The sequence below is a fragment of the Moschus berezovskii genome, chromosome 2 (assembly GCF_049115385.1).
Source record: "Moschus berezovskii isolate FMDL1 chromosome 2, NW_MosBer_1.0, whole genome shotgun sequence".
NCBI classification, from domain to species: Eukaryota; Metazoa; Chordata; class Mammalia; order Artiodactyla; family Moschidae; genus Moschus; species Moschus berezovskii.
The window spans coordinates 63,965,487-63,992,793 of record NC_142461.1 but is presented as its reverse complement, the minus strand read 5'-3'; the positions used below and the strand labels follow the sequence as shown (position 1 = coordinate 63,992,793).

The 27,307-nt window shown below is 44.0% G+C and overlaps 1 protein-coding gene across 5 annotated transcripts in view; it reads right to left on the bottom strand.

Moving 5' to 3' along the window:
* CLASP1 (cytoplasmic linker associated protein 1) overlaps positions 1-27,307 on the bottom strand; it is a 279,111-nt gene that overhangs the window by 21,950 nt on the left and 229,854 nt on the right. For 4 of the 5 annotated variants that reach the window (XM_055398059.2, XM_055398061.2, XM_055398062.2 and 1 more), the window contains 6 exons: positions 21,384-21,527; positions 20,767-20,873; positions 12,106-12,256; positions 7,674-7,920; positions 5,512-5,702; positions 3,421-3,549 (listed from right to left, as the gene is read on the bottom strand). In XM_055398059.2, coding sequence (XP_055254034.1) covers positions 3,421-3,549; positions 5,512-5,702; positions 7,674-7,920; positions 12,106-12,256; positions 20,767-20,873; positions 21,384-21,527 — 969 coding nt within the window. Of the gene's footprint in view, positions 1-3,420; positions 3,550-5,511; positions 5,703-7,673; positions 7,921-12,105; positions 12,257-16,771; positions 16,889-20,766; positions 20,874-21,383; positions 21,528-25,011; positions 25,102-27,307 lie in introns of all 5 variants that reach the window. The other variant, XM_088828824.1, reaches the window with a different exon arrangement.

The following is a 27,307-nucleotide window of genomic DNA, read 5'->3' as shown; positions in this document are numbered from 1 at the left end:
ACGTTTACTCCTTGGAAGGAAAGTTATGACCAACCTAGATAGTATATTAAAAAGCAGAGACATTACTTTGCCAACCAAGGTCCGTCTAGTCAAGGCTATGGTTTTTCCCGTGGTCATGTATGGATGTGAGAGCTGGACTGTGAAGAAAGCTGATCGCCGAAGAATTGATGCTTTTGAACTGTGGTGCTAAAGAAGACTCTTGAGAGTCCCTTGTACTGCAAGGAGATCCAACCAGTCCATTCTAAAGGAGATCAATCCTGGGTGTTCATTGGAAGGACTGATGCTCAAGCTGAAACTCCAATACTTTGACCACCTCATGTGACGAGTTGACTCACTGAAAAAAGACTCTGATGCTGGGAGTGATTGGGGACAGGAGAAGAAGGGGACAACAGAGAATGAGATAGCTGGATGGCATCACCAACTCGATGGACTTGAATTTGAGTGAACTCTGGGAGTTGGTGATGGACAGGGAGGCCTGGCGTGCTGTGATTCATGGGGTCGCAAAGAGTTGGAGACAACTGAGTGACTGAACTGAACTGAACGCTACTGTTAACCACAGTAACTTCATTAATGAACAGTTGAAATGCAACAGCAAATTTTATTTACTAAAAAGATAAAAACACAGAATTAGATAATTTAAGAAATCTATGTATTCAAATAGGGAATATGAAAACATACTTAATCTGACAAACACCAACTTTTTAAACAAAAACTCTAAATTGGTCCCTAAATCCTCTATCCTGCTTATTATATAATGTCTGTGTTAGCTTAGGATGAGTCATGATAAGACACATTTAGTGCCTGGCATGTTTCAGTGTGACAGTGTTCTGCACACATAGCTCCTCCTGCTAAAGACCCTCAGAACACGGTCCTCAGCTTATCAGGAAAAAAACAAGACAACTTAGCAGCCCTACTTTAAGCATCTTCCCTAAAGGCTGTATGACAACCTTTTATGTTTCAACCTATTAGAAACCGTATTTGAAGAAGTCCTTCATTGCTTTCCTGGTGGCTCAAAGGTTAAAGCGTCTGCCTGCAATGTGGGAGACCTGGGTTCGATCCCTGAGTAGGGAAGATTCCCTGGAGAAGGAAATGGCAACCCACTTCAGTATTCTTGCCTGGAGAATCCCATGGGTGGAGGAGCCTGGTGGGCTACAGTCCGCGGGGTCCAAAGAGTCAGACACGACTGAGTGACTTAACTTTTCATTGCTATAGCCCCATGGGTGATAAGGTCTCTCACAGCAGCTCCTTGTCAACCTGCCAGTCCATCTCCTTCATCTCCTGTGAACACAAAACTAGCTTCTTATGAAGGAGGTTCTAGGAGCTATGGCCTAGGATGAACACACTTTGGAAGCACCAACTGGACAGGAAGAGACTCGGGCTCTGTCTGACTAGTAACTGGGTCTAGAAACACCTTGGATCCTTTCCAATAAATATGAGAATGATGTTTGAATAAACGTTTGAATGTACTGGTGAGAAAATATAATAACTAGAGAAATACGCTGTGTGATGTTAATTTCATATGCCAACAGAAACACACAGGTGCCCAAGTTAGGAGTTTCTGGCAAAGTGACAGTGTGGAGTTTCATAAGGGAAAGGACATGGGCAGCAAGTCAAGGTGAGTCTGCAGGTATGCAAAGCAGGGAGGCCTGCCAGCAACGGCACTCCTTTCAGGACACAATGTTTCCTTCACCTGCCTTATCAGGAAATCAGTGATAGCTGCGTGGAGACCCTGGGTCACAAGAATTCCACACAACCGAGTGCTGCTAAATTTGCTTCAGGCAGCAGGTATTTTCGGCTTGTGTCCCTTAGGCAACCTAAAGGACTTCACAGCTGAGAACCTTCTCTCTACCTCTTGTCTTGCAGGAGAAAAAAACAAGAACCCCTCACGCAACCAGTAATGTATGCTTGTCAGGGTCCACTGTCCAGGTTCTGAAGGTTAACTTCAGGACAGCCACTGTGAAGATAGACATCTCCCAAGGGGATGGCCAGTGGCTGCCACACAGGGCAGAAGGGCTGTCACACAGGGCTTCACCTTAATGCCACATTCTCAGTTATGTCCTCCCCTCTGAAAACAACTGATATCATATGCATGGAAGAGATCACCCATTTTATTTCATTTTTTGATCACGCATTCTCATTAAGGAGAGGCCATTATGGTTTAAAACAAAAGTCAGCATGGGCCTGTTTGCCCCTTAAAAGACACCAGATCTAGTTTGCATCTTGATTCTGCCAAAAGCTGCCATGAGTGCTTCACCTGACAAAGGATGGGAATTCCTGGACCCTCTTCCTCACCTGGGAACAATTATGTTGACCACTGTCAGCTTACCTGGTCCTTGACAATTATGTTGACTGCCATCAGCTAATCTGGTCTTCACATTGTTTCAAAAGAGTTATTTTAAGTTCAAAGTGTTTTGTTCAAATGTGAGTGATGATCACCATCAGGCCACTGAGCTAGACTTTAGAAGTGTATGTTAGTGGTTTGCACACACATCTATCGCTTATACCCCTGTGTTTTGCTAGGACTGCTGGGTGGAGACACGCCTGGACAGAGCAGCAGCCTCAGCCGAGCTGAGCCTGCAATCGTGCAGGAATCTAAGGAGGCCAGACCATCAGTGTTCAGAAGCAGTCACGTAACTGCTGAACAGAAAAAACACCACAATTTAGGGTCTGATTCTTGCTGTGAATATAAGAACTGTTGTAATCACAATTCCTTTAATCCATGACTGTTCTCAAGAGAGTCACACAGGAGCCAAGACTGAACTGATCATGTGGTTATGTCTCACTTAGGGGTCAAACCCATTGTCTGTCACATCAAGTTTCGTAAACCTCTAAATAAACGGTTGTTGTCCATAGTGAACTTTACGGGAAGGGTGGCACTGAAATCATTTTCATTTAGGACAGCTCCACCCACCTCCCCCCTCTCTGGTGGCTTCTCAATATTCAAAGGACTGGGAGTAACAGATACTGGGATAGTTCAACAAGCGACTGGACAATGCGTGGACTGTCCACCATCTACACACAAGTCCAAGCCCAGAAACGCGTGTTCTGGGACAGGCCTGAGGAGCGGGAATCCCAGCAGAGTGAGTTTCTCACGTCCAGGAGTTGGTGGAACAGGCAGAGCTGATACCAGGCCCCAGGACCCGCAGAGTGGAGCACACTGCCAGGGGAGCGGGGACACTGCATGTGCCAGTCTCGCCTAACTCCCCTGGGGACAACGTGTGAGGACAGCTACCGAGGAAAGCGGGGCTCTGAGGGCGAGGCTGGCCGAGGGTCCATCCCTGGTCCTGACTGCAGTGGAAGGGCCCGGCCTGCTGGACAGCAGTGAGAGCCCAGCTGTGGGAACCTGCAGGGGCACTGGCTCTGCACCACTGCTCAGACATCAGGAAGGACCTAGGGGTGTGCACCCCGGACCTGGCTCACCTCCTTGTGGGAGTCTTTGTGGGCTTCCAGTGTCTTCATGATCGTCAGCTCCGCGTAGTTTTTAAACCTCGCTGGCTGGTTTCTCAGGATTTCCCGCAACACTCTGAGAGCCAGTGCTCGGATGGAATGCTGGGGTGAGAGGAAAGAAGACATGAGCAAATAGCTCTCCGGCGCCTCCCTGTGCACACGGTCAGCAGGGCCTGACACGAGGTCTCAGGCCTGGGCTTTCTTGGCACCTGCAGGCACTGCGATATGTATGCCAGGCTGACTGCACACAGGCTCCCCAGACAGCCAGCTCCATGAGGGTGGGTGTGGTGCCTATGGGGACATCCTAGGACCCAGCACCTAAGACAGACCCCAGGATGGCTTCCCAAATAAGCCAAGTTAGGCCCACATGAGGATGATGAAGTCCATATCAATCTCCCAGGGGATTTCAGGTTTTCTGAGAGTTAGGTACATATTTGTAAAATACATAAAAGAACAGATGAAGAGGACCTACACATCTCATCAACCTGCCCTGGCAGACAGTGGACTTTCCTACCAGGACAGTGGAGATCTGTCAATACGCCCGACCTTCGAGGTGAGCAGGTCATGGGGGAGGGGAACCTGTGCAGAGCTGCTTAAAGCTCGAGTCATGCGTCTGGATGAAAGCCATTCCAAACAGACGCCTAATCTCAACAAAAGAGGATGAAGTTTACACCAAATAGAGCCAAACGGTACATCCTGATTCTCTGTCACTCACCTGCACAATCCACACGCTCACACACCATCCCCTGCCCTTTCCATGACATCGCTGCTCTCCTGACAAAGCCCAACCAGTACAAGGACTCCAGGAGCCAATACGTACTTTGTTTTAAGAAAAACGAAGACAGATCTTTCAACACCGTCCTTCCACCTTTATTCGCCCTACGCCAAACCACTCAATCTAAGCAGCAGAGAGCCAGTGGAGTCACCATGACATTCACCAGCCTCTGCTCACCTGTCTTCCATTAAAGTCACCATCAATTTGACCCTGGCATGACCTCGACCCTTGGCCGTGGCCAACTTCCTCGAAATCTGCCTGGTCCTGTCCCTGAGTTGCTCACCACACTTATTGCACTTGTGTTTCTGCTAGCCTACATGAAGCCCAGAGCACAGAGATGGATTCTTACTTCTAGAGGTTAATTCAGGGAAGTCTCAACACTCACTCCTGCTGCCACACAAGAGAGCAGCCACACAGGGTAGGGGTTGGGGGGGTGGGGAGGTGGCCTCTGATCAGGGTGCTCACCCCTGAAAGGGTCATCTAAGAGGTACCACGTGAAGATGACGAACCAGGCAAGGTTGCAAATGCTTAGTTTGACATGTTCAAATGTCACAGTGTGGAGAAGGCTTTCTATTTTAAAAATAACAATGGAGGATAACAGAAAATAGTTACAGAAAATAGTTATAATCTCTGCTTTTGGAATCTGTTGCTGGAACCACTAACACATGCAACGGTGAACCAAGAGGGAGCCCCAGGGAAGGCAGCATTTAATGGGTCTTCCAGAAACCAACATCTCATTTCTCAACTGCATAGGAAACATAAAGAAAACTCCTAAGGAAAAAAGCCCATTGTTAAAAAAAAAACCTTCACATTCTACATTAACAAAGTCTTAAGACATTTTGTGAAAGTGACCTGAAGCAGGAACAAGGTTCCCTCAACGACTACAAACCCTGTTACAGAAAACCCTGCACTGAAGCCAGGATAGGGCTTGTCTCCAGTAAGAACACCACCTTACTAACCGAGCCTCAGAAAACCTGAGAACTATCTGGGTGTCAACAGGAAGCATAGCACAGAGAGTGGAGGGGAGTCGGGGCCCAGGGACAGGAGGCGTGGCACAGAGTGGAGGGGAGCCGGGGCCCAGGGACAGGAGGCGTGGCACAGAGTGGAGGGGAGCCGGGGCCCAGGGACAGGAGGCGTGGCACAGAGTGGAGGGGAGCCGGGGCCCAGGGACAGGAGGCGTGGCACAGAGTGGAGGGGAGCCGGGGCCCAGGGACAGGAAGGGCGGCACGGAGAGTGGAGGGGAGCTGGGGCTCCGGGCACCAGGACAGATGGGAAGGCGCGCAGCTCACATCCTTGTCCCCGAGTGTCTCGAGCAGCAACAGCAGGATGGTCTTGAAGTGCTCCTCCCAGACGCCCAGGCTGTCCTCACGCGTGATCTTGAGCAGCTCTAGCAGTGCGCCCTTCCGCTCCTCCACCCGCTCGTTGTGGTTGGACAGCTCCTTCAGGAGGTCTGCCACCAGGTCCGAGTGGTCAATGGGCACTTGGGGGACACAAGACAGATGCTCAGCTCTGTTGACAGGGCTCTCCAGCCTCTGGGAGGTCCCCACTGGCCCACCCCACACCCTCAGCAGGCACCCTCACCAGGGCAATGGTGAGAACAGATGTGACAAGAGGCATCTAGGACTCAGGGACCAACGGGTAGTGCCTCCTCGGCCTGACATTTTTACCCTCCTATTTCAGACAAACAAGAAGAACCCCCCAAAAGCCCTTCCTGGACCATCTTCTTCCCAGCTCCACTCCCTGCACCTGGCCTCAGCCAGGCCCCTTCAGGGACGCCCTCACTACTCTCAGACCCCGAGTGCACAGTTTCCTCAAGGCCCTCCACCACCACATCTGATCTGTCAATATTCATTCCCTGCTCCAGTGTCCAGAGCGTAAACACACATGGATCACAGCGTCCAGACAACCTACAGACTGTCTATTCACAGACCGCAAGGTCTGCCGACATCATGCAGTGTAACGCCTATGGGGACTTGACCGTGGTCGGTGCAGAAGAGGAACACATCCTTTCTCTTTACGTGTTCTTTTAAGAGACCTCGATACTCTTAAATACTCACTTTAAATAGAATGGATGAAACACAAAGACAAACCATTAGAAACCTAAATTTGTACTCTTCTTAAGCTTCTAACCTTCTAAGACTGAAGAATAAACACTAAGGAAGTTGATGTCTTAAAGAACCCTCCCATCTCTCCCTGCTATCCCACCTTTTCCTTCAAGTCTTTTAGTATACAATTGGTGGCTAACTATAGCCAACATCCTCCTCTCGTCTGTCTTAAATAAGACTGACAACTGGGTAACTTAAACACTGTATCAATCCTGCCTCCCAGAAAGTGCAAATCAATAAGCCCTCCACTGCTAGTCTCCTGCCCAGCAGACAGCTGGGCAGACTGAGCTGCCCCCACCAGCGAGTAGCAATCCACAGGTGAGGGGCCACACTCTTACGTCCCTGAAGCTCCTTGTGCTTTCGGACAGTGTTTCCATCACTGCTTGGCACACAGACAGCACCGTTTTCCTCCTTTCCTGCTCCCCTCCCCTCCAATTCAGCATCCACTGGTAACACAGCCCTCTCCTCTACGTCTGCCACCACAATGAGTCGGTTTCCCCTTAAGGGAAAGGGGAAAGGCCTTAAGCTCTGGGAGCAGGGGCTGTGTCTCATTTCTGTGTCCCTGGCAAGCCACACCCTTCTTGACACACAGTAGGCCTTCGCTGAATGCTAACTGCTTAGAATTCTGATTTAAAGTTCTAACTGAAGGCTTCATTCAAAATTGAAAAACAACAGGCTTGGAAACAAAGTATACATATATAAAACTTTCAAAAATTAATTAAAATTAACTAAAACATATGAACATGACAGTGAGGTGAAAAAGGGAAAATTAGCTTCCAAGTAAAATGACTATCCTACCAACACATACTCACTCACTCATTACTCAATATGGACACTGGTCTTAACATAAGAGTCAGAAAAATACCCAGAGCAGTTCTGTTCTGTATCAAGTATGTTCTACTTGGGGCAAGTAGCTCTACCTTTCTGAACCTCAATTTCCTACTTGGCACAATGGGAAGGATCCCTCTATCTCAGCAGTTAGCACACAGCCAGCAGGGGCCCAGGGCACATTAGATCCCTTCCCCAACTGCAGGACCAGTAATCTGAGAGACCAGCAGGCAGTCTCCTTGCAGGGCTCTGGGACACCTGGCCACAGCCCAGGATGGGGACACGCCCACCAGAAGCCAAACGGTCGGTCTCCCCATGGCCTATGCCCACGCTCATCACCACCAGCTGGAGGCCTGATTCTTCACAAAGCCTTCCCCACAGGCCCTCCATGTGCCCCCTGCTCCTGGGCACACGACAGGACCTCAGACGAGCAGAGCAAGGCAGGCCTCTGCTCCACCCCACATGCTCCGTGTGCCCGGAGCTGCCCTGCCAGGGGCATCGAGCCGGGAGAGACTCACCATCGCGCAGTTGCTCCATGTCGTCGTCAAAGACGGCCTCCTTCAGGGCTGTCTTGTCATAGGCGCTGATGGTGTCTGAGTAGGGGTAGGGGCTGTAGTCCCGCGCCCGCGGCCCCGGGAAGGCGCGAGGGGGCTGGGTGTTGAGGAGGGAGGTCTTGTTGTCCAGAGCCGTCCGGCCTCCTTCCACCACCTCGCTGCCGCCCCGGCCCTCGGTGGCAGGGGAGGCGATGCCACCGTCACGGGACACCTGGGGCACAGCACACTGTCAGTTCGTCTGTCTTTAAATCCTCACAAGTATTAGCAGAACCAGAGATTTCTCACTTGAAATCTGGCTGCTGATACAAGTACAGTTGTTAGTGTTTCCATTTGTAAATATCTAACTCCTAAGTGACCTCAAAAGGGACAGAACATACTTCTGTTTTCATCTAACCATTCCTAAATTCACACAGAATGTCTGTTTTCCTTGGTACTGGATGACTAATTCGACAAATATTTTTGAGATTAGCGTCATGAACTTCTGAGGAGCCCCTGGAGAAGGCAAGCTATATACCTGAAACCCCCAGTTCTCAAGAAACCTCATGTGCCAACACCCCAGTGAAATACTTTTACCACCAACAGGAAGGGTTTTCTCTCACTGACACCCTGACATACCACCATGGATGGATGCTCCCCTGATGACCCTCTGGAGACTACAGTGGCCCTGTTACAAAAACGCAGGTCCGTGTGCCTGATGTACAGTGAGGCCAAACAACACCAAATGTTAGGGTCTGGAGCAGAGAAAGATTTACTGCAGGGTCAAGCAAGGAGACGGGTGGCTCCTGCCTTAAAACCCCCCGAAACTTGCCAAAACTTTCAGCAAATCTCTTTTCTAGGAAAGATGAGGGAGGGGCGTGGTTAGTTATTGCAAACTTGTTGGGGTCAAATCCTTTGTTCTTGAGATCAGGTCATGTAATAACATTCCTGTAAATCTCCACCAAGTGAATGTTACTGGTTTTTTTGTTTTTGTTTTTTTAATTTAATATTTATTTGGCTGTAGCAGGTCCTAGTTGTGGCATGCAGGGCCTTTAGTTGAAGGATTCTAACTCTTAGTTCCCTGTTTCCTTAGTTCCCTATTCTCTGTTCTGACAAGAAAGGGTGAGGTCCCAAGGCACAACTTTCATCCTCTGAGGTCCAGGTCCTGCTAAGAGACAGAACTCAGCTGGTGGCTCCCTCAGGGCCAGGTCCTCAGACTCTGTCCAGCTGTCATCACTGAGGGAGCCAGGTGCCGAGGACCCAACTGGCCCTCAAGCCCCTCAGGTTGCCCAGATGCTGGGGCCCAGGTCCTGCAGACTGCATCTTATACAGATGTCCCCTGCCATCAGGTCACAGAGGTGGGAATGGGGAGAGGTTCATGGACGCCTCAAGCTAGTACATGGCCTTGGTGAGGGCTCTGGAGCCCTGCAGGACTCAGTCCCCAGCATGTCCCCTGGGTGCCCCCCTCCCTAGCTCACCTCAAGGCCGGGTGAGTTGGACGGCCCTGGAGGGGGAAGGCCGGAACCCACTCTCCACCTGCCCATTACCATCCCACTGACCACTGGCTGAATGGGCCACTGAAGGTCACTCATTGCCACTTCCTTGCTTGGGGGGGGGGGCGGCTTCTGTAGCACTGACCAATGGTTCAGCAACCATTAGTGGCCTTGCAGTAAGTGCTGCCTGTTAACGGGGTACAGGTAGCAGGGCATAGCAAACGGCCATGGGCTAGGGGCTGTGCACGACCCCACTCTTATTACAGTTCCACCACCAGCGAGTCCCCTGATATATTCCCCACAGTGATGAGATCTCTACTTACAGAGAACTCAGCATCCCCCAGGCAGATAGCTCTTTCCTCATGTGTTTCTGACTCTCAGAGCTGGTCTTTATGCTGGTCAAAGAACAGGTCTTTAATATTTTCTGAAAATGTTTTCCTAATGTATTCTGAGTTTTGTCTAAAACTAATTAAACCTGGCCCTTGTGTCATGTTTCTGACCGCCTCCATTCTCAGGGGGTCCTTTCTTCTGAGTACCCTGGACTACCTGGCACCCTTTACAGGTTAGCAGAGAAAGTGTGGCTGACTGCAGTGGAAAGAGCAAAACGGTCACTTTCTTCAAGTCAGACGTGTGACTACAGAACAGAGAACATTTCCAGGCAGCCACACCACACTGTTGATTCCTATGGCAAAATTTTTATTTGCGCTTGTTGATAAGATACATCTCTCTCATTTTATGCCTATGCATTTGTGGCTTTTTTTTAAATTGTAGTAAAATAAAAAAAAACCCACAAAAACTGTGTGTGTATGTATATATGACATATATGTCAAATCATTTAAATCAGTTAATTCGTAAGTGTCTAACTCAGTGACATTAAATATATTCACAATGGTGTGTAAGCATGACCAGTGTGTCATATTTTGGGCAAAACTTTTTTCATCTTACCCAACCGAAACTCTGTAGCCAGTAAGTAATAACTCCCTGGCCCTTCCAGCCCTGTAGTTTCTGTTCTACCTTCTGTCTTTATGAATTTGACTACTCTAGGGACCTCATGTAAGTGGAATCACACAGTATTTGTCTTTCTCTATCTGGCTCATTTCACTTAGCAAGATATTTTCAAGGTCCATTCATGTTCTAACACATACATAGTATTGCATTACCTTCTATGGATGAACAATACTCTACTGCATGTACATATTGCATTTTGTTTATCCATTTATTTGTTGATGGATACTAATAAGTATCTGTTCAAGTTCTTGCTTTCAATTCCTTTAGGTATACGCCCGGTAGAACCAATGCTGGGATGCACTGGTTCTTACACACTCTGCCCCAAAGAGCTTGTCCTAACATAATTAAGATAAAAAAGAATTTAAAAATATACGCATAGAACACTGAACAGGAGTTTTCTCTTGTTATAAGATGTTTCATAGATAATTTTTTTTTAATTATTTTATTTTGGCTGGTTTTTTTTTAATTATTTTATTTTGGCTGTGCCAGGTCTTAGTTGTGGCATGCGGGGTCGCGTTCCCTGACCAGGGATTGAACCCAGGCCCCCTGCATTGGCAGCACAGAGTCTTAGCCACTGTTCCACCAGAGAAGTCCCAGATGATTTTTTTCTCTTTGTAACTCTCTTCTAAAAGTAAAACATACATTATTAATATAATGAAAAAATTACTTATAAAAGGGTTTTAAAAACTTCAGACATCAAAAAAAGAAAGTGAAACTCCTAACACTAATCACGTTTAACAACAAAATCTAACTTTCTTAACTTGGTACATTTATATCAGTTTGACACCCTTTTGGCTGGAATGTCCTTCCTAAAAGTTCCCCTCAGATCCCACGACGCCACACCCCCCTCTGCTCATCTTTGGTCCTTCTTGACTCCTTTTCTTCTGTCTTCCCCTTAGTGTTGATGCTCCTTAGGATTTTGTCCTTCCTTCCACTTGGCTGATTTCACTTGCTTTTCTTTAGTTACCAGCAGGCAATTAGTCAATGTCTCTCAAACCTCCACCACCAGCCCAAATCACCAGCCTCAACGCCAGACTGGTATGTCTGAAAGCCTAATGGCTGTTTGCATCAATGTTTCATTATGTTCCAAAGGGGTTCTCATGTACCTTTCCCCCACCCCCCATATTATCTCACTGAATTTCAGCAGCACCTCCTCAACAGTCCCTGCCAGAGACTCTGGCTCTTCTATTTCTGCTCGTGAGCTACCCAACTCAACTTCCTCTGGAGTCACGTTCCATCTTAGGGTCTCAGCAATCCTTCTAAAATGTATGTCACTGGTTAAAAATCCTTCAGAGATTCTTTAGTCAACTCCAGAGAAGCCTGTGCAGCTCCTTCTCCCCAATCCAGGGAACGCCTACCACATCCACTGCTGCCACCCCCCAGGGGACATCCTCCTGTGTCCACCCCCATCCTTCTGTCCACCCCCTCCTCACAGACTTCTCTAGGACTACGACCTCCTCCTTGACCTGACAAGCACCTCACAACCTTCATGCTCAGAAGGTGACATCATCTCCTCTGCAGATTCATCCTGAGCACCCGGACTGGCCATGATCATTCCTCCCCCCAGGACAGTTTGCTGCCACTCTGCCTGCCTCTACAGGAGACTGCAGCTCCTGGAGCGCCACACTGGCGTCGGGATTAGGCTCACTGTTTTTATCACATCATAGGAACATAATCATGTTCAGGATAATGGAAGCCAACTGAGAAAAAGGGCATTTAACATTCTTCACAAAGAGAGCCGCGGGCTACTGCAATTTCGCAAAGTTGCCCTGGGCCTCTTAAAACCATACAATTCTAACTATGAGATAAAAATAATAGTGCTCAGTGTTCAGGATTATCCCCGGATGGACACAGAGGCCCCTGCCACTCTGGGTGGTGACTACACACAGCCCTCCCTCCGTCAGCCTGTGGGTACTCACAATATCGCAGTCCTTTCTGCCATCTCTTTTAATGGGCTCGTTCAGATCCTCTTGGCTTCGAAAACTAAACTTTTCAATGGCTTCTGTCACACCACGCAAAGAACTATAGATTTCTTCAGAGTTCAGGTTTTCAGTATCATAGTCCAGCATGCTAAAGATCAAAAATATTTTATTTCTTAAATTGAGGCACATGCATAAAATTGGGGTATGGGTAAAAATTACTTCTAATAATTTACAGAATAAGATATAATTATAGTTTCTTTAGGTGATTTGGAATGATAAGGAGACATCTTTTGTTAGAGCACCACCACCGGACAACTTAATTACACATCTTCCTCGTCAGATCTGGCCCCCAAACACACGACATCAGCACTCAGTAAGAGCCAGTGCAGTGGGAAAACGGCAACCACGAGAATGCAAGAACTCAAAGAGTGACAACCAGTGACGATGCACGAGGTAATGGATGTGGAAAAATAACTTTCATACCTTGAGGATGGAAAAAAGTAGTTTGGTTGTTACTGGTCTCAAATGTACAAATAAATGAAAAGAAAGCTAGTGTTACAGACAAATTTTAAAGGAGCGAAGCACACGACCGTAAAAGGCTGCATTTTGCTTACCAGTATCTGAAAACTGTAAAAATGAAACCCCAGAGTAGAGAATGACTCAAAGTCAGATCCACCAATGCACTCCTAAAACCCTTCCATCTAACCTAGGAAGTTGCTTGCACAATCAAACTCTTCTAGACACTTGCAGACACTGGGAGTTTTACAACAAAAGCAGATCTTATAAAGATGACTCACACTTCCAGATGAACATCTAAAAGCACTTCAAAAAGTAAGAAATATCTGTCCCTTACAGAAAAGTGACATCAGCTGTTGTCCATTGAGACATCCAGCACAGCAAAACACAGAATAAGGTAAAAATCCTCCTGGTATAATGCAGTGTACAACAGAGTGCCCTTTAGATGTTTGCAAAGTACACTGAGACAGATGGAAGAGCCTAAAGAACAAAACCATCACCTTCCCTCCCTGCGAATAATTTGGGGGAGCCAAGCTGAAAAACTGTTACTTAAACATCACTTGTCCCGAGAAAGTATTCAAGAAAAGATCAGATGCGTTGGTCTAATTTAATTTGCAGAAAGTCTTGAGTCATAACTGACAATTGCCAGGGACATTAAAAGAATCCTTGAAAGTGAAAGTCGCTCAGTTGTGTCCGACTCTTTGCGACCCCATGGACTGTGTCCATGGAATTCTCCAGGCCAGAATGCTGTAGTGGGTAGCCTTTCCCTTCTCCAGGGGATCCTTCCCAACCCAGGGATTGAACCCAGGTCTCCTGCATTGCAGATGTATTCTTTACCAGCTGAGCCACAAGGGAAGTTCAAAGAGAATCCTTGGCTGTATATAAATAAACATTCAATGGCATTCATTATTAAGGACTAAAGAAAAGCAATCTGTTCTTCAGAAGAGAAATAACTGAAACCAGTCATCCACTGGTAGGAACCACTCCTCCCCCAAGAGCAATACACCCAGACTTGTACATTCTGTTAGGAAGAAAGCTTCCTGTAACTCAAACACAAATCATGTTTACCAGCCTTCCCCTCAAAGCACACACTTCTTTGTTGTTGCTATTGTCTAAGGTTTGGGCAGATGAACAATACTTGAACAGTTCTCACTTGAATTAGCCAGACCTCTACTGGCTGGAAGTTGTAATGACCCGAGTGGTTTCTAAGACTGGATGGGTCTTGAGAGAGCACAAGATCTGAATTCACTCTCTGAGATGAATTTACTGTCTTTGCAACCTTCTGGCCCAGGGAGAACGTATCCTTCTTTTCTGATGAATGAAAGAAAACACCCTAACTGTATTTGGAGAGTTCACAAAAACACATGCCAACTCAAAGACTGGCTCTGGCATCAAACAAAAAGAAATGTGAACTTCAACACATTTACAGTTAAGACTCCATGTACACACTGACAGGAGGCGGAATAAAAAACTTGAACAGAATTCAAGATTTCAACCCCTTCTAAGTTCATAAGGTTATTTACAGCAATAGTGCTTTAATGTGAAGGGAGTATGACTGTAGCACACAGGGGCTCCCTGTCACCATCCACCTCTCCTTCTAAAACACTACAACACTAGCTTATGTGTGAGCAAAGACATTTATACATCTGGCCAGTACACTATGTTTTATAAATAAAGACTGAATATGACTTAAACAAAAAAATATGTATATACGATGTCAAAAGATGCCTTAAAATACTTTTAACAACAACAATAAAAAAGAACAACACAGCCCATGCAAACGGAAAAAACATGGGAAGAATGCAGGGACGGACAGGAGGAAGGCTGGGGAACGTTCAGCTTTTGGGGATGTCACAATATTATTCTCCATGTCGCTTCAGAAGATGCTGGCTTTCACGTAGTTCACCCCATTATATTTAACCTGAACTTCCTTTAAAATAATTCATTTCAGTCATATAACTTTAGCATGATAGTAGCCTCTTTTTTAAAAAATATGAAAATAAAGGATTCTGCCAGTTAAAATGGTCCTCATTCTTATTTTCAATTAATAAACCAACTCGGACTTCCAATTTAGGAGAACCTGTGCACAGCCAAGTACAATCTGCGGTGACACTTCTTTTAGACTCAATAGCTTGAGCTCTGAAGTATCTCCTTGGTATGAAGCGGAAACTGTGAGCTTCAGGTGAGAGACAGGATTATTTTCCGCTAAAGGGAAACAGATAAGGCTGCTTTCCTTGCCATTTCACGTTCTGGCAGTTGTGTTTTTTCAAGTCAATACCCACGAGCCCTTACTGCGTGGGGAAGAAGGAACCCTCTGTGGATGCCGTCATCAGGGACTCACAGGTGATATGACTCCTACAAGTAGAACATGGAAGGGGACAGCAAGAGGGATGCAGCAGCATTACTTAGAAAACACTGGGGAGGTAAGCCCCAGCCTGTCACCTGCCCCCACATTCTGTCTTGTTTTAGCTTGGAGGTATAATCCCTTAGGTCAAAGGCCAGGTCTTAGTCATCTATAAACACTGTGATTAGGCTCCAGAAAGATTTTCATAGGGTTCTTCAGGTTAGGAAAAGTTGCTCCATCGGTCAGTATTCACTGATCCGAGGTCTGGCCAGGGCACTCGATACCCAGGCAGAATAACGTTCTGGACTGACAGCGCAGGTCGGCGGGGGGGGCGGGGTGTGTGCATAAGATTGGGTCGCCAAGAAAAGAGAAGCTGGGACAGAAGTGTGCCTTCTGAGACATTGTTCTTTGTCATGTGTAGGAAAGAGATTCTAGGTATGGAATACGGATTAAGTGTTTCTGTTCATGACATCAAGGGTTTTGGCAAAGAGACAGATAGATTTCCTCTTAGTTTTATGTAACAGATAGGTTTTCTAAGTGTCAGTGTCTCTGGTCCACTCTCTCTCCCTCCAACATTAACAGAAGTGAGAGCCATTTATGAAGCATTATAAAGCACTGGGTACTTGTTTGTGTACCCAAGTGTGAAAGGTGATTCAGAAACAGATGTCCTCTGGAGGGCGGTCTTCATGGCTAGGTGGGAAGACTGATTGCCTGGGGGTGAAGCTTGCTGCACACAGGTCAGTATATTGGGAGACAGTCAATAAACTGGTCTTATACTTTGAGGCATGACCAACCTTTACAAACTGCAGTGACATGCTTTATTTGCACTGAGGATGCAGCTGCCTCACTGTCCACATGCCCCTGCCCGCCCTTGTGCATCTATACGTCATCACAGGAGCACCTGCACACTTTAGGAGTTACTTTCAGAGCTGAGAGAGTTTCAAAAGGAAAATGCTATTAAAATAGTTAGCTGACTTGTTTACTTGTTCACTATGCTGAGGATATAAAGGTAAGAATGTAAATCTTCTGTGCAATCTCCAAGGCATTCGAAAGTAATGCATCTCTTTTCTGTTTTGTCTTAACCCTGTCCTGTCACAGAGGCAAGACTCATCTCACATAGCACAGAGGGAGCAGGCTGCCCTGTACTCTGCTCATGTATCAGGAGCCAACAGGAAAGGGATTCTCTGATCTTTTGACCTTTATAAAAGGCACCTAAGAGACCCTCAAACAGGTAACTGCAGAGATACATGGACCCTCCCTTCATACCATGGATTTCCCATCTGATCTGTTGCATTCCACCGGCAGCCTGTGGGGACCCCATGGCTCTCCTGCCTGGAGCAGCCCCTTTAATGAGCTGTAACAGGGAGCAACTTCTTGGGGCTGCCTTTCTGGATCTCAGTCTTCAGACTATGACCACATGCAGGACATCAGCCCACACCACTGAGAACAGGCCCTGGTGCTGCTCACTGGGCAGGCCCATGTGGCCGGCTGGGGACACAGTACACCGCAGCGTGGTGCAGGCACCTTTAGGAGGCTCAGCACTGCCCTGGGCTGAGGGCTCACAAGTCAAGATGCTGATGAATGTGGTCAGGTGATGCAACTGCTCCTTGCCCTAGGGGCAAAGTAGGAGCCATCCTCATGAGGTCTGACCGAGGTCACGCACCTGCTCACACTTCTCACCAAGGCTTTACCCTGCTGGTCTCGGCTGGAGGCGGCGGAGAGGCTTTCCCAGAGACCTGAGACGACCTTGGAAGTGCAATAATATTGTGACACCTCAGACAAGTGGGACAGGTGGCTTGTTACCTTGGAGAGTAAGAGCGCCTGAGAGTCTTGTGGGAGGGAGCGGTGGGGATGGAGTTAGGCTGAGGAAAGGGAGGTGGGTGCCTCGACAGCCCATCGGCACTGCAACCCCATAACCGACTGCAGTGATCAGAAGAGGAGAGTCAGAAAGAGACACAGAACAGGCAAAGGGGGCAGGGAGGCACTATGCTCTACGTGTCCTACAGTCGCATCCCTTTCGGACAAGGTTCTACCCAAATCCACACGGCACCATTCAGAGGAAAAGGACCAACTTTATTTTACAATCTGGTCCTCCATCAAGACTGCTCATTCTTTCTCCACTCAGTCCTGTATTTACATTTCTAAGTCACATGAGATTCCAAGTATATAGGAGTGTGTGTGTGTAAAGGAAATTATAAGTGCTTACATGCAAAAAAACCACAGATGTTTACTTTCAGATAACGCAATCAATTATTTTAGAAGGAACCCAAAGAGGAATTATGGGCCTGAATCAAATGGGACCAAGGGAACCACAGCAGAAAGTCTCAGAGAAGGTACCACCCACCAGAACACTCAGACAGGGAACAACATGCTCCCCCGACTGGAATCCTCAGATGGGGTCCAGAGGTGCCACGAGTAACTTCCTCCTGAGAGAACAGCACCATGAGAGGATGCAGGAGCACAACCCACTGGCTGGCTCAGACAGGAGGGACAGAAAACCTAAGCCCCCTGATTGTGTGACCTGATATGAAGTTTAAAGTGCATCTGAGCACAGGCACTCCTCACTCGGCAAGTGACCTGGGCATGCAGAGGCCCCGCCTGAGTTCTAGCATGTGTGGCAATTCAATAGACCCCGGAACATGGGAAAGGTGTAAACTGCGCTGCCCGTAGGTGTGATAGGAGGCCATGGGTGGGGGCCACAGGACTAGGGCAGCATTCTTACAGAGCAGCACACCCGCCCTGGCACTCATCACGGTTCAGGAGCAGTGGTCCAAGGCTCGTCTCCAGCTGAGGACAGTGGTGGCCCCACGTCATAAGGAAACCAAGGTGTGGATGGAGCGGCCACTGCAGCACAGAAGGGCCCTAAAGGTATCTTCCAGGCCACATGCTGAGTGAGGGACACCCGAGGACACAGACGGCCACCTCAAGCTGGAGCTCTGCCCATAGGGTTGTATCAAGCAGATGCCCCAGCACCTCAATGTGGGAGGGCGGTCTCCAGGCTGACCCCCACTTTGAGTCAGTGCACACTCCTGATCATCTGATGGAGTGAGTGTAAAATCTGCCTAACATTACCTCTTATTGCTGGTTATCAGATGTTGCCTACTTAGCATCCTAAGGCATGCTCACTGAGAGCGCACAGCAGACTCAAGTGAGGACAGCCGCGTGCTTTTTCTCTCTTAAAGGGAACAGACTTCACGCAATTGCTGAAGCCTCTAGCAACTCTGTTTTTCATTTAACATCAATCCCACTAAATTGAGCTAAAATGTAAACGTATATTTAATTTATGGAACACTTCAGACCATAAGTCTTCTCTCCAAAGACCCAGGAGTGTCTGTTTGCTCACTGGGGATAAACAATAATTCTTCCTTCTCACAGAAAAGGATAACCGATGGATGGAATTTCCACAGAAGGTTGATCTGTTAGCTGTGGCTTCTCTAATGTTATCAGGTTGATAAAAATGACTTCTCACTAGCAATTAAAAAAAAAAACCTCATATTAAACGTGTCATCATGTTAGACTATCTTATTAGCATCATAATCTGAGGGTAGAACTTTTGGGCTTAGAAAACTTCCTTTTGATACTCAAAATTGGCTTAAAATGAAGACCTGGAAAGAACTCTTCCAAAAAAACTAACATCAAATGGTTCAGATAATTCAAAAGAATAGCAGAATAGAAAAATATATGTTTCAAGAGCACTACTCAAAAAAATAACCAAGATTTATATCTGGTGGAATTTGTCCAATGCCTACTTACAATGTGGTGACCTAAAACATTCTCTTAATTAGTGCAAGAGTTCATTTCTTTCATAAATTTCCTGGTAGAAAGTATGTATCCTATTTGAATATTTCCTATGATATGATGACATGAGGCAGCTTTTTCTACTTCTGGACAGTTTTAGCTGTGAGAAAAATTATTTTTCCCATTGAGTTCAAGTTGGCTCATGCCATTCTGGGTAGTTACACACTGACTGGGGCATATTCTGTTTAAAAAGAAGGAAAGAAACTACATAACTAAGTAATTTCTTAGAGAACATTTGTCGGTAAGAAAATATTTCAGCCTCACTTGGACTTTTTAATACTGAAAAAAAACTTCTTATTTCTTACACTCACCTGGTAACCCTAACAGTAAAAATTTAGCTCAGGCTAGTTAAGAATGAATGGTGACCTGGAAAAATAAATTAGAATTTTAAAATAATTTGGAGATCCATGAAATTTAAAAATACCTAGCCAATTCTTAGCTCTCATGGCTTATACTAGCAGCACCCCCAATCTTTCACTTAAACTATCAGCACATATAATAACAAAATACTTAATCTGAAATTTATCCTTTATTACGTAAAGAATGTGCAACCTTATTAGTGAAATAACTAAAAACTAAGTATGAACTGTGTATTACGGAAGAACAGATTTGGCAATGTTTCAGAAGTATCACTTCTAAACAAAAGCAACAATTTATAGAGAATACAAGTTTTCCACAAATTTTCTCCTACCAAGGAAGACAATTCTATGATTTTTACTGCCAACTCTGGGGTCATTTAAGACAAACCATTTATTTAGATACAGATAAAAAGTTGGCTGAGTCTCAGTCATACTTGGGAAAAGTCAGACATGTTTTCATTACTTTCTGGTCCCAACTGTCTAATTAGATTAGCCTGCTGAAATCATGATCACACAGACCCAATTTGGAAACACAATGTCACTTCAGTCTACCTAAATACTGTGCCGGGGGACCTCAGGCAATATAAACATTGAGATACTATATGTATACAAAATATTTCGCTTCTCCAAGAGAAAAATACAAATCTGACATTTTCTAAAATACTTATATGATAACTTGAGAAACTGAACAGAACTTCAGTAGTAAGGACAGAGGAGTTTGGAAGACTCTCGAGCATTAAAAAAAATCTAAACTTAAAGGCACTTCCATATTGTTATCCTCCAACTAAAGAGGTAAGTCTTAAAGGGGGATGGTATACTTGAAAGATTTTCCTCTAATTTTAAGATCCTGGCGTCAGCAACCCAAAGTCCTAATGTCTTGAAACAAACACACATCTATGACCCTTCCACGACCAGGTACTGGCTCTTTCCTAAAAACTGCAGCCTACAGGGTCACCATGAATGAGACCATGAGAAACTTCAACACAGTGCAGGGGGTCATGAAAGCCATCACACAGAGACTTCTAAAGGCTCTGGTCAGACGGAAATGTGATTTAAAGATCTTGAGGCAAAGTATCTTCTCAAATCACTGCCTCAGACTCTGTAAGGCCGATGTTCACATGGCCCCAACAGGAGTCTGAAAATGTTGATCCATTTTTAGTTCTCAGGCTCTCAATCCCTCCTCAGAGCAGCATTCTGCTTCAACCATGAGCCTAGAATGAAAGCAACCATGCTTGGAACGGCCACTTGGCTGGAAACTACCCTATACTCTGTATGGACAATTATAAAGGATTTTACTTAGCTGGTCAAATACCTTCACGTACTGCTATTGCTCACACAACAGCTAAAGAGTTTCTATGTTAAACAGGACAAAATATAACTTTTGCTCTTAAAAATTTTAAGGTACTACAAAGTGTTTAGAGCTAGAAGAATTCTCAGAGACCATTCAGCAGAAACTGCTCATTTCGCCACATAAGTTAACCACTTTGCCCAAAATCAGTTAAGATCTGGATGAAGACTAGGACCTGTGGGCTCCTGGTACCCATACACTTTTTGGTATTAAGCTCAGTCTATAATCTGGAAATTAGCTAGAAGAGACATGGGGATGCTTTAGTGTCTTCACTGCTGTTGAAATGGCTTTACCTTGGAGATAGGCCACCATGGGAGCAGTTGGTGGGTGAGGTCAGGGGGCTGGTCCGGCTGCTGGGGTGTCTGGAGGGAGTCCGGCCAATGGTGTTGCTTGGAGAGCCCTGGGTGAAGGCAGAAGAACTCCATCACACAAGAGATAAATATAGAACACAGTTCCACTTTGCCCCTGGCCTTAGAACCCACATGTAAATAAACAGGCAGATTTTGCATAATCAAGGTGATTTTTTTTGCAGAATCATAAGTTCATTTTCTAAGTGCATACGAACCGAAAATCAGTAACTGTCCTATAGGCAATCCCGAAGCTGAGTGACTGCCATCAGCTGTGCTAGAGTAACAGACACAATTCAGCATTTGCATCTTTACAGAGTGAAAAAAAACTAAGTTCCTCAATAACTGCCTGAATGACTTCATAGACGTTTAACAACCTGACTTGACAGAAACTAAACAACCTGACAGATTCATTCACTGGGAATACAGCAGGATCAAACATAGCCCCCACGCTCTGGATGCCCACGATCTACTGCAAGAGAACAGGAAAACTGGCTATTCCATTAGAGCAGGTTCTAGATGAGGAGTAAGTGGCAGTTACCAACTGTGACCAAAGCACTCACCACACTGGTGTTACTGGAATTCTTGAGGTGGTTATGCAGGAGTTTGGTGGCACCATCCTGGAATGTTTTTGGCAAGGCACCAAGTAACATGGTAAATTCAGGAGTGTTCAATTCAAACAGAGAGATGAGCACAATTTGTGCTGCCTAGAAACAGAAGAGATGATTAATTTGTGTTACGCGCAATTGCCTATCTTGGTCAAAATGCTCATTAAAACTGTTTATTTGTTTTGGCCAAGCCACATGACTTGCAGGATCTTGTAATAGTGCCCCAACCAGGGACTGAATACAGGTCCTTGGCAGAGAAAGCTCTGAGTTCTAACCACTGGACCACCAGGGAAGTTCTAAAATTATTTTTAAAAGAAAACTGTTTTGTATGAGTAAATAATAACATTTGTGCCAAAAAAAAGCAAAAAGCACCTAGAGAAAACACTATAATTGATGGTAATCAATTATAAATAGCCTAATTTTGATATGGAAAATAAGCCCTGGTTTCACTGAACACATTAGCCTCAGATTTCCATAGCATGTTAACAATAAACTCCTGCAATTTCTCTGTTTCCAGGACTAGGGTCAAACAAACAAAAAATCTGAAAAGGCTTAAGACTATTCACCCTAGTAAGTCAGAATCAGATGAGGCTCCCAGTATACCCTGCAAAGAACAAGTTTCTAAACAAGTCTCCACTGCTTTGTCTTATAAAACTACTTTTCCCAGTGACTAAAAAAAACTAGAAAAAACGAGAGTTCGGGTACATCTGAAAAACTCCTACTTCTACATCTATGCACTGAGGACAGAGATAGTCTTTGTGGAGCAAACCAGATTTACTCCTCTGCCTTTTGGAAACTGTTCTACTTTTCTTTACTAGACAGACAACACATGCAGGATGACTCATGGTGGCAAGCAGCCCTGCGGGGAAGAGCTAGAGCAACGGCACTCAGGTGAACCCTGGTTTCCCTAGTAGGTTACGTTTCTGCTATTAGCTTAACGCCTGCGGAGTTAGTCACAAGGGTTTTGACTTGGAAAAACTATGCCAAAAGAAAACTTTAGGAAGTATTAACTGGCATTTCTTACAATTTTCTGAGAGTCAAAAGAAAGGAAAATGCTTTATGAAAATTTTTTAATAATTTACATTTCTAAAGATTGTAATATTTAGGATTGAAGCAATTATTCTAAATAGTTTTCCACTACATAGAATATTACATAAAAATATGACTGCTGAGATTTTTGCAAATAAACACCAAAAAATTTCAATGATTTTATAATGTTAAAATTAATTTTAGGTCCAGTTAAGACAAAACTACTATTTTGTGCCTGGAGAAGGAAAAAATAATCCAAATACCCATACACATTTAACCAAAATTAAAAATTACAAATCAGTAGAATAACATTTTTTATACAACTGAAAATTTTCTTTCATAATATCCTTAAGTACAGAATTGGGCAAAAGCATCTTACTTCTTCTCTTGACTTCTAAACATGGTCCTTTATATCCTTTCCATTAAAATTAAATTGTAAGGACCAGTATCCTTTTATGACATAGGCAAAAAATAATATTATTGACTGAACTGAAATAAACAGTTCTGCATTATTAAAACAGTTTTAATAAACCAGTATCTGAAGAAGTCCATTTCACCATCAACTTAATGTACTGTTAATATGATTTGTATAAAAGCAAATTCCCCAAATCATGCAAAGTAACCTGTGCATGATTGTAGTAAGTGTGCAAAGTAAAAAGTAGCGCAAGTAAAAAAAACTGTGCAAGTAAAAAGCCTTACTGATGTTAGGAAAAAAATGCATGCAGAAAACACTGCACTTCAAAGAGAAGCAAAGAAGCAGACTTGAGTTTTGGCGGGGAAAAATCAAGATCACCAATTTAATTAAGAGAGTTTAGGCGCTTATTTTTTGTTTATTGCAAATGGCATTAGAAAACTATAAAATGCATCATTACATTTTTTTAATAGTATGCTTTTACATGGAATGGGCCACTGTCTTTAGACCTAATTTCTCCCCAGGATGACAAGATAAAACTTACTTGGGCTTTTTCACAAAGCAAATTATGAAACTGGCAGAGTCTTTTAGGAAAAAGAGGGTTGCAAGGTGACAGGCCTAGAAATTGTGTTAATTCACGGCTACTTAATGTTAGTGCCTTCCATCATATGGGAAAAGAAAGTGCAGCAGACTTCAACTTCTACCCACTGAAGATCTTTCCCTCAAAAACCTAAAGGTGAATTTCCACGAGAAATCAAACAGAAAGGGAATTCTGAAAATAATTCTTTGAACAGATGGTATATGGTTTTATAAACATAAAATGAATATAATTTATTTTTGCACTTTCCAAAATATAAATTGTAAATTATTTCATACAGCTTTCAAAAGTAACCTTTTGGCTTAAAGCTGTTTCCAAAGTAAAATCCTTTTTCTGGGATCCATGCTCCAGAAATGGATAGAAAGTATCATTTAAATATGTTATTTTTAAAAGATTTCACATCAGAGTTCTAAAAGAAATGAGACTGTTATGTCCTAAAATATTTTACCTACAACTCTGTATCAGTGAGGAGTCAGAATACCAGAATACTCAGGCAAGGAAAAAAACTGGGTTATATTTATCATCACCATCAATATGCTCCTCATTGCAGGAATAATTCCAAACAAGGGGATGGGTTGGAGAAATTTGGGGCTTCCCTGATAGCTCATTTGGTAAAGAATCCGCCCGCAGTGCAGGAGACCTGGGTTCGATCCCTGGGTTGGGAAGATCCCCTGGAGAAAAGAAAGGGTACCCACTCCAGTATTCTGGCCTGGAGAATTTAATGGAGAAATTCATTTTAAACAGCCTGGGCCAGAGCTCATGATCAATAATGAGTCAAAAGCCAGAGGGTGTCATCGCTGTGCCTGTTCCATCTTTGAGCCCTTGCCCCATGAGAGGAAGGGTCATTAAAAAGCCAGACCAGAAACTCTGCTGCTGATGTCTTCTAACAGGTAACTCTTGGGGCCACGTGTCTTAAAGATCACATGGTGACCTAAAAGGAAATGGATCCCACAGGAGAACTTAGATGGTGCAGGTGAAAGGGTCTCCAAATCCTATTGCTAGTTGTCTGAAAAGAACCTGCAGGGTTATCAACAGCCTGTACCTCACAGCAGAAAAGGATTCTTCCAGAGAAGAGATCAATAAAACTTTGACTAATGCTTCAGTGTTGGCATTAATTAGGGAAACTTAAAATTTGAGAAGAAAGGGAGTTTTCTAATTAATTAAACATCTATTATTGCCCCCTTCAGAGTGTGATTAAAACTGCTTTAGAAAAATCACCAAAGAGAAGGTATTTCAAAACCTTCTGACATTTTAAATTCAGCATCTGTCCTTTGCTATTGTGTTAAACTGTGGTAGAAGTCTGTCTGCAATATGGCTATTTCTTTGGGAAGGCAATTAATTATAAAACACACCAAAACACAATACTTTTATACAGGCACTTGCACGCATGCACGCACACACATACATTCTTTCTTACATAGTATTATGTTAACTTCAGGTTTTTCCAAAATCTTCTGTGTCTTCACAAGTGTAATCAAGATTAATAATCTAAATGCAAACAGCGATGTGTCTTTTTGCAAATTAGTATACAGTTTCAAATCTACCTGTTTACAATTTTCTTCCAAGTTTCCTTCTCCAGGCCCAGAGCAGGTCGAGGCCGCCCTTATGGGTAAATCTTCCCCTATTCGACTACGCTGAAGCAGGATGGACAGACAGGAGAGGGGCAGGGTTTAATCAGAGGCGAGAAGCACACACTCAAAACCATGGTTATTGATAAGCTTCCAAGTGTTTGGCTTAGTTTCTAAAGTCATATATATATAAGAAAGAGAGAGATTGTACAGTCTAAAAGTCTATGAATAGTAATAGAACAGTAACAGGATTATTAAGAATAATATCAGTAACTACCAGTTTTAAACCTCAATCATCCCCTAAGTCCTTCATAATCACAACCCCCTCTGGAAGTAGGGCTCTTGCAAAGAGATTAAAGTGAGGCTTGAGCAAGGCAGTCACAATTAGGCTAAGATTCAAGTCTCATTCAATGGTATTAAAACTCTGAGCTTTTATATTAGGACAGCTGCCTATCTATAATCAGAGATATACTTTTTTTTCAATTAGCAATGCTAACTTTCAAAAGCTGTTTATATACTTTTCCTCCAGGTAACAGCATCTTCATCATTTTTAGTTTTCTGTGCCATGCCATTATTCCCTGCATTTCTCAAAACAACCTTTGGGGGCCAAACCTGTTAGTTCATTTGACAAAGCCAGTGCTCAATGTTAGAGAATCACATAAAGAAACACACAGGGATTCTGAGCCTGAAAATATAAACATACCATTAAAAATTCTATTGTCATTACTGCATTCCTTTTGACTTAATGGGGAAAAAGAAATCTCCCTAATGCTGGAAAAAATGTGAAGCAGCAGCAAACCGAAGCAACCCTCAAACAGTAACAGCTTAAACTACAAAAACAAAGCAGTATTTATTTAGGCTTTTATATGCTCTATTATAACTGGACTTCCCAATAGTGACTAAAGCAAGTATCATTATTCCTATTTTATGGATTTCAAGCAAGAATTCAGAGGCTAAAAAGCCTCTAAAAAGCAGCAGAGGCAGAAGTCAATAGAGGTCAAACTCTAGAATCTACTTTCTTCTGTGAATATATTGTATTATCTTAACAGAAACACAGTGCATTAAGAAAGGTCTAGTGTACCTCTGTATAGTTTGGTCAACACAACTATAAGGACTCTCAGAGTTAAAAAATGGAAACAGTCACTTCAGGAATAAAGCAGGCCAGTTAAGAGTCTGGGTGGGGATTTCCCACTGAGTCCAAGTCAGTCTTGGACAGGGAAGCACACCTCACTGGTGACAGACTTGTGCTTCAGTTTTGCGTGTGCTTCTTCCTTTCTTAACATCCTAAATATTTAAACACCCATCTCTCTCCAATATGAAACAACCCAGAACGCTGACATAAAAGGGAAAACAAAATATTAGAAATGCTTAAGTCAGTAAAGCAGAGTTGTATCAGCTTAAACTGATTCTAATGTACTTTCCCAAATATGAGATACGGAGAACAAGTTACACCACCTGCAAACTTCCCAAGTATTGGCTGTATAAAATTAACACTGTCGGATGATACAGCCAATATGAGACTTTACTGCACTGATTTCAGACTGTAGGGTGCTTCTAGTATTTAGAAGGTAACACCTCACTCTACTCTTAGGAAACTAAATCAGAACACCAACAGGAGAATTTGGTTCATAATCAGAAAGTGCTTTAAAAAAAAAAAAAAAAAAGAAAGTGCTTTTAAATCACCAAGAGGTCCTCCTAGTACCTGACACATTCTGTAAATGACACGTGAGTCAAAACATACCTCTACTTAAAAGAGGTAAGAAAGCATATCTTTTTTTTTATAAGCATATCTTTAAAGCATTAAATTATCCAGATAAAAATGGTGCCTGTTTTCTTTCTCTATAGCTTTAAAATAATAATGACAATTTTAATCTTAGCATAGAGTGATATATACCATATCACAATTTCTAAGTATTTTAATTTATTTAGGCACGACATTCATTTAGACAATCTTTCAAATACATCTCAGGTTCTTGGATAAGGCAGCTGGATCACTTAAAATAGCATCTATACCTATATGAAATATGCACTGGATGGAACATCAAAACAGAGCATTTAAATAGAAGTAGCTCTAACTCCAAGAAGGATTAATCTGCAGTGCCTTAATGCACAGTTTGTGAGAGGCAGCTATGGGGCAAAAGAACACACATTTGAATATTGTGCTTTAACAAGTCTATTTAAATCAAGTTACAGCACTTTACTAGCAAGGGCTAGATGGATACAACTTAAAGCCAAACAATCTAATACACAGATATCTTGGATGATTAAAAAG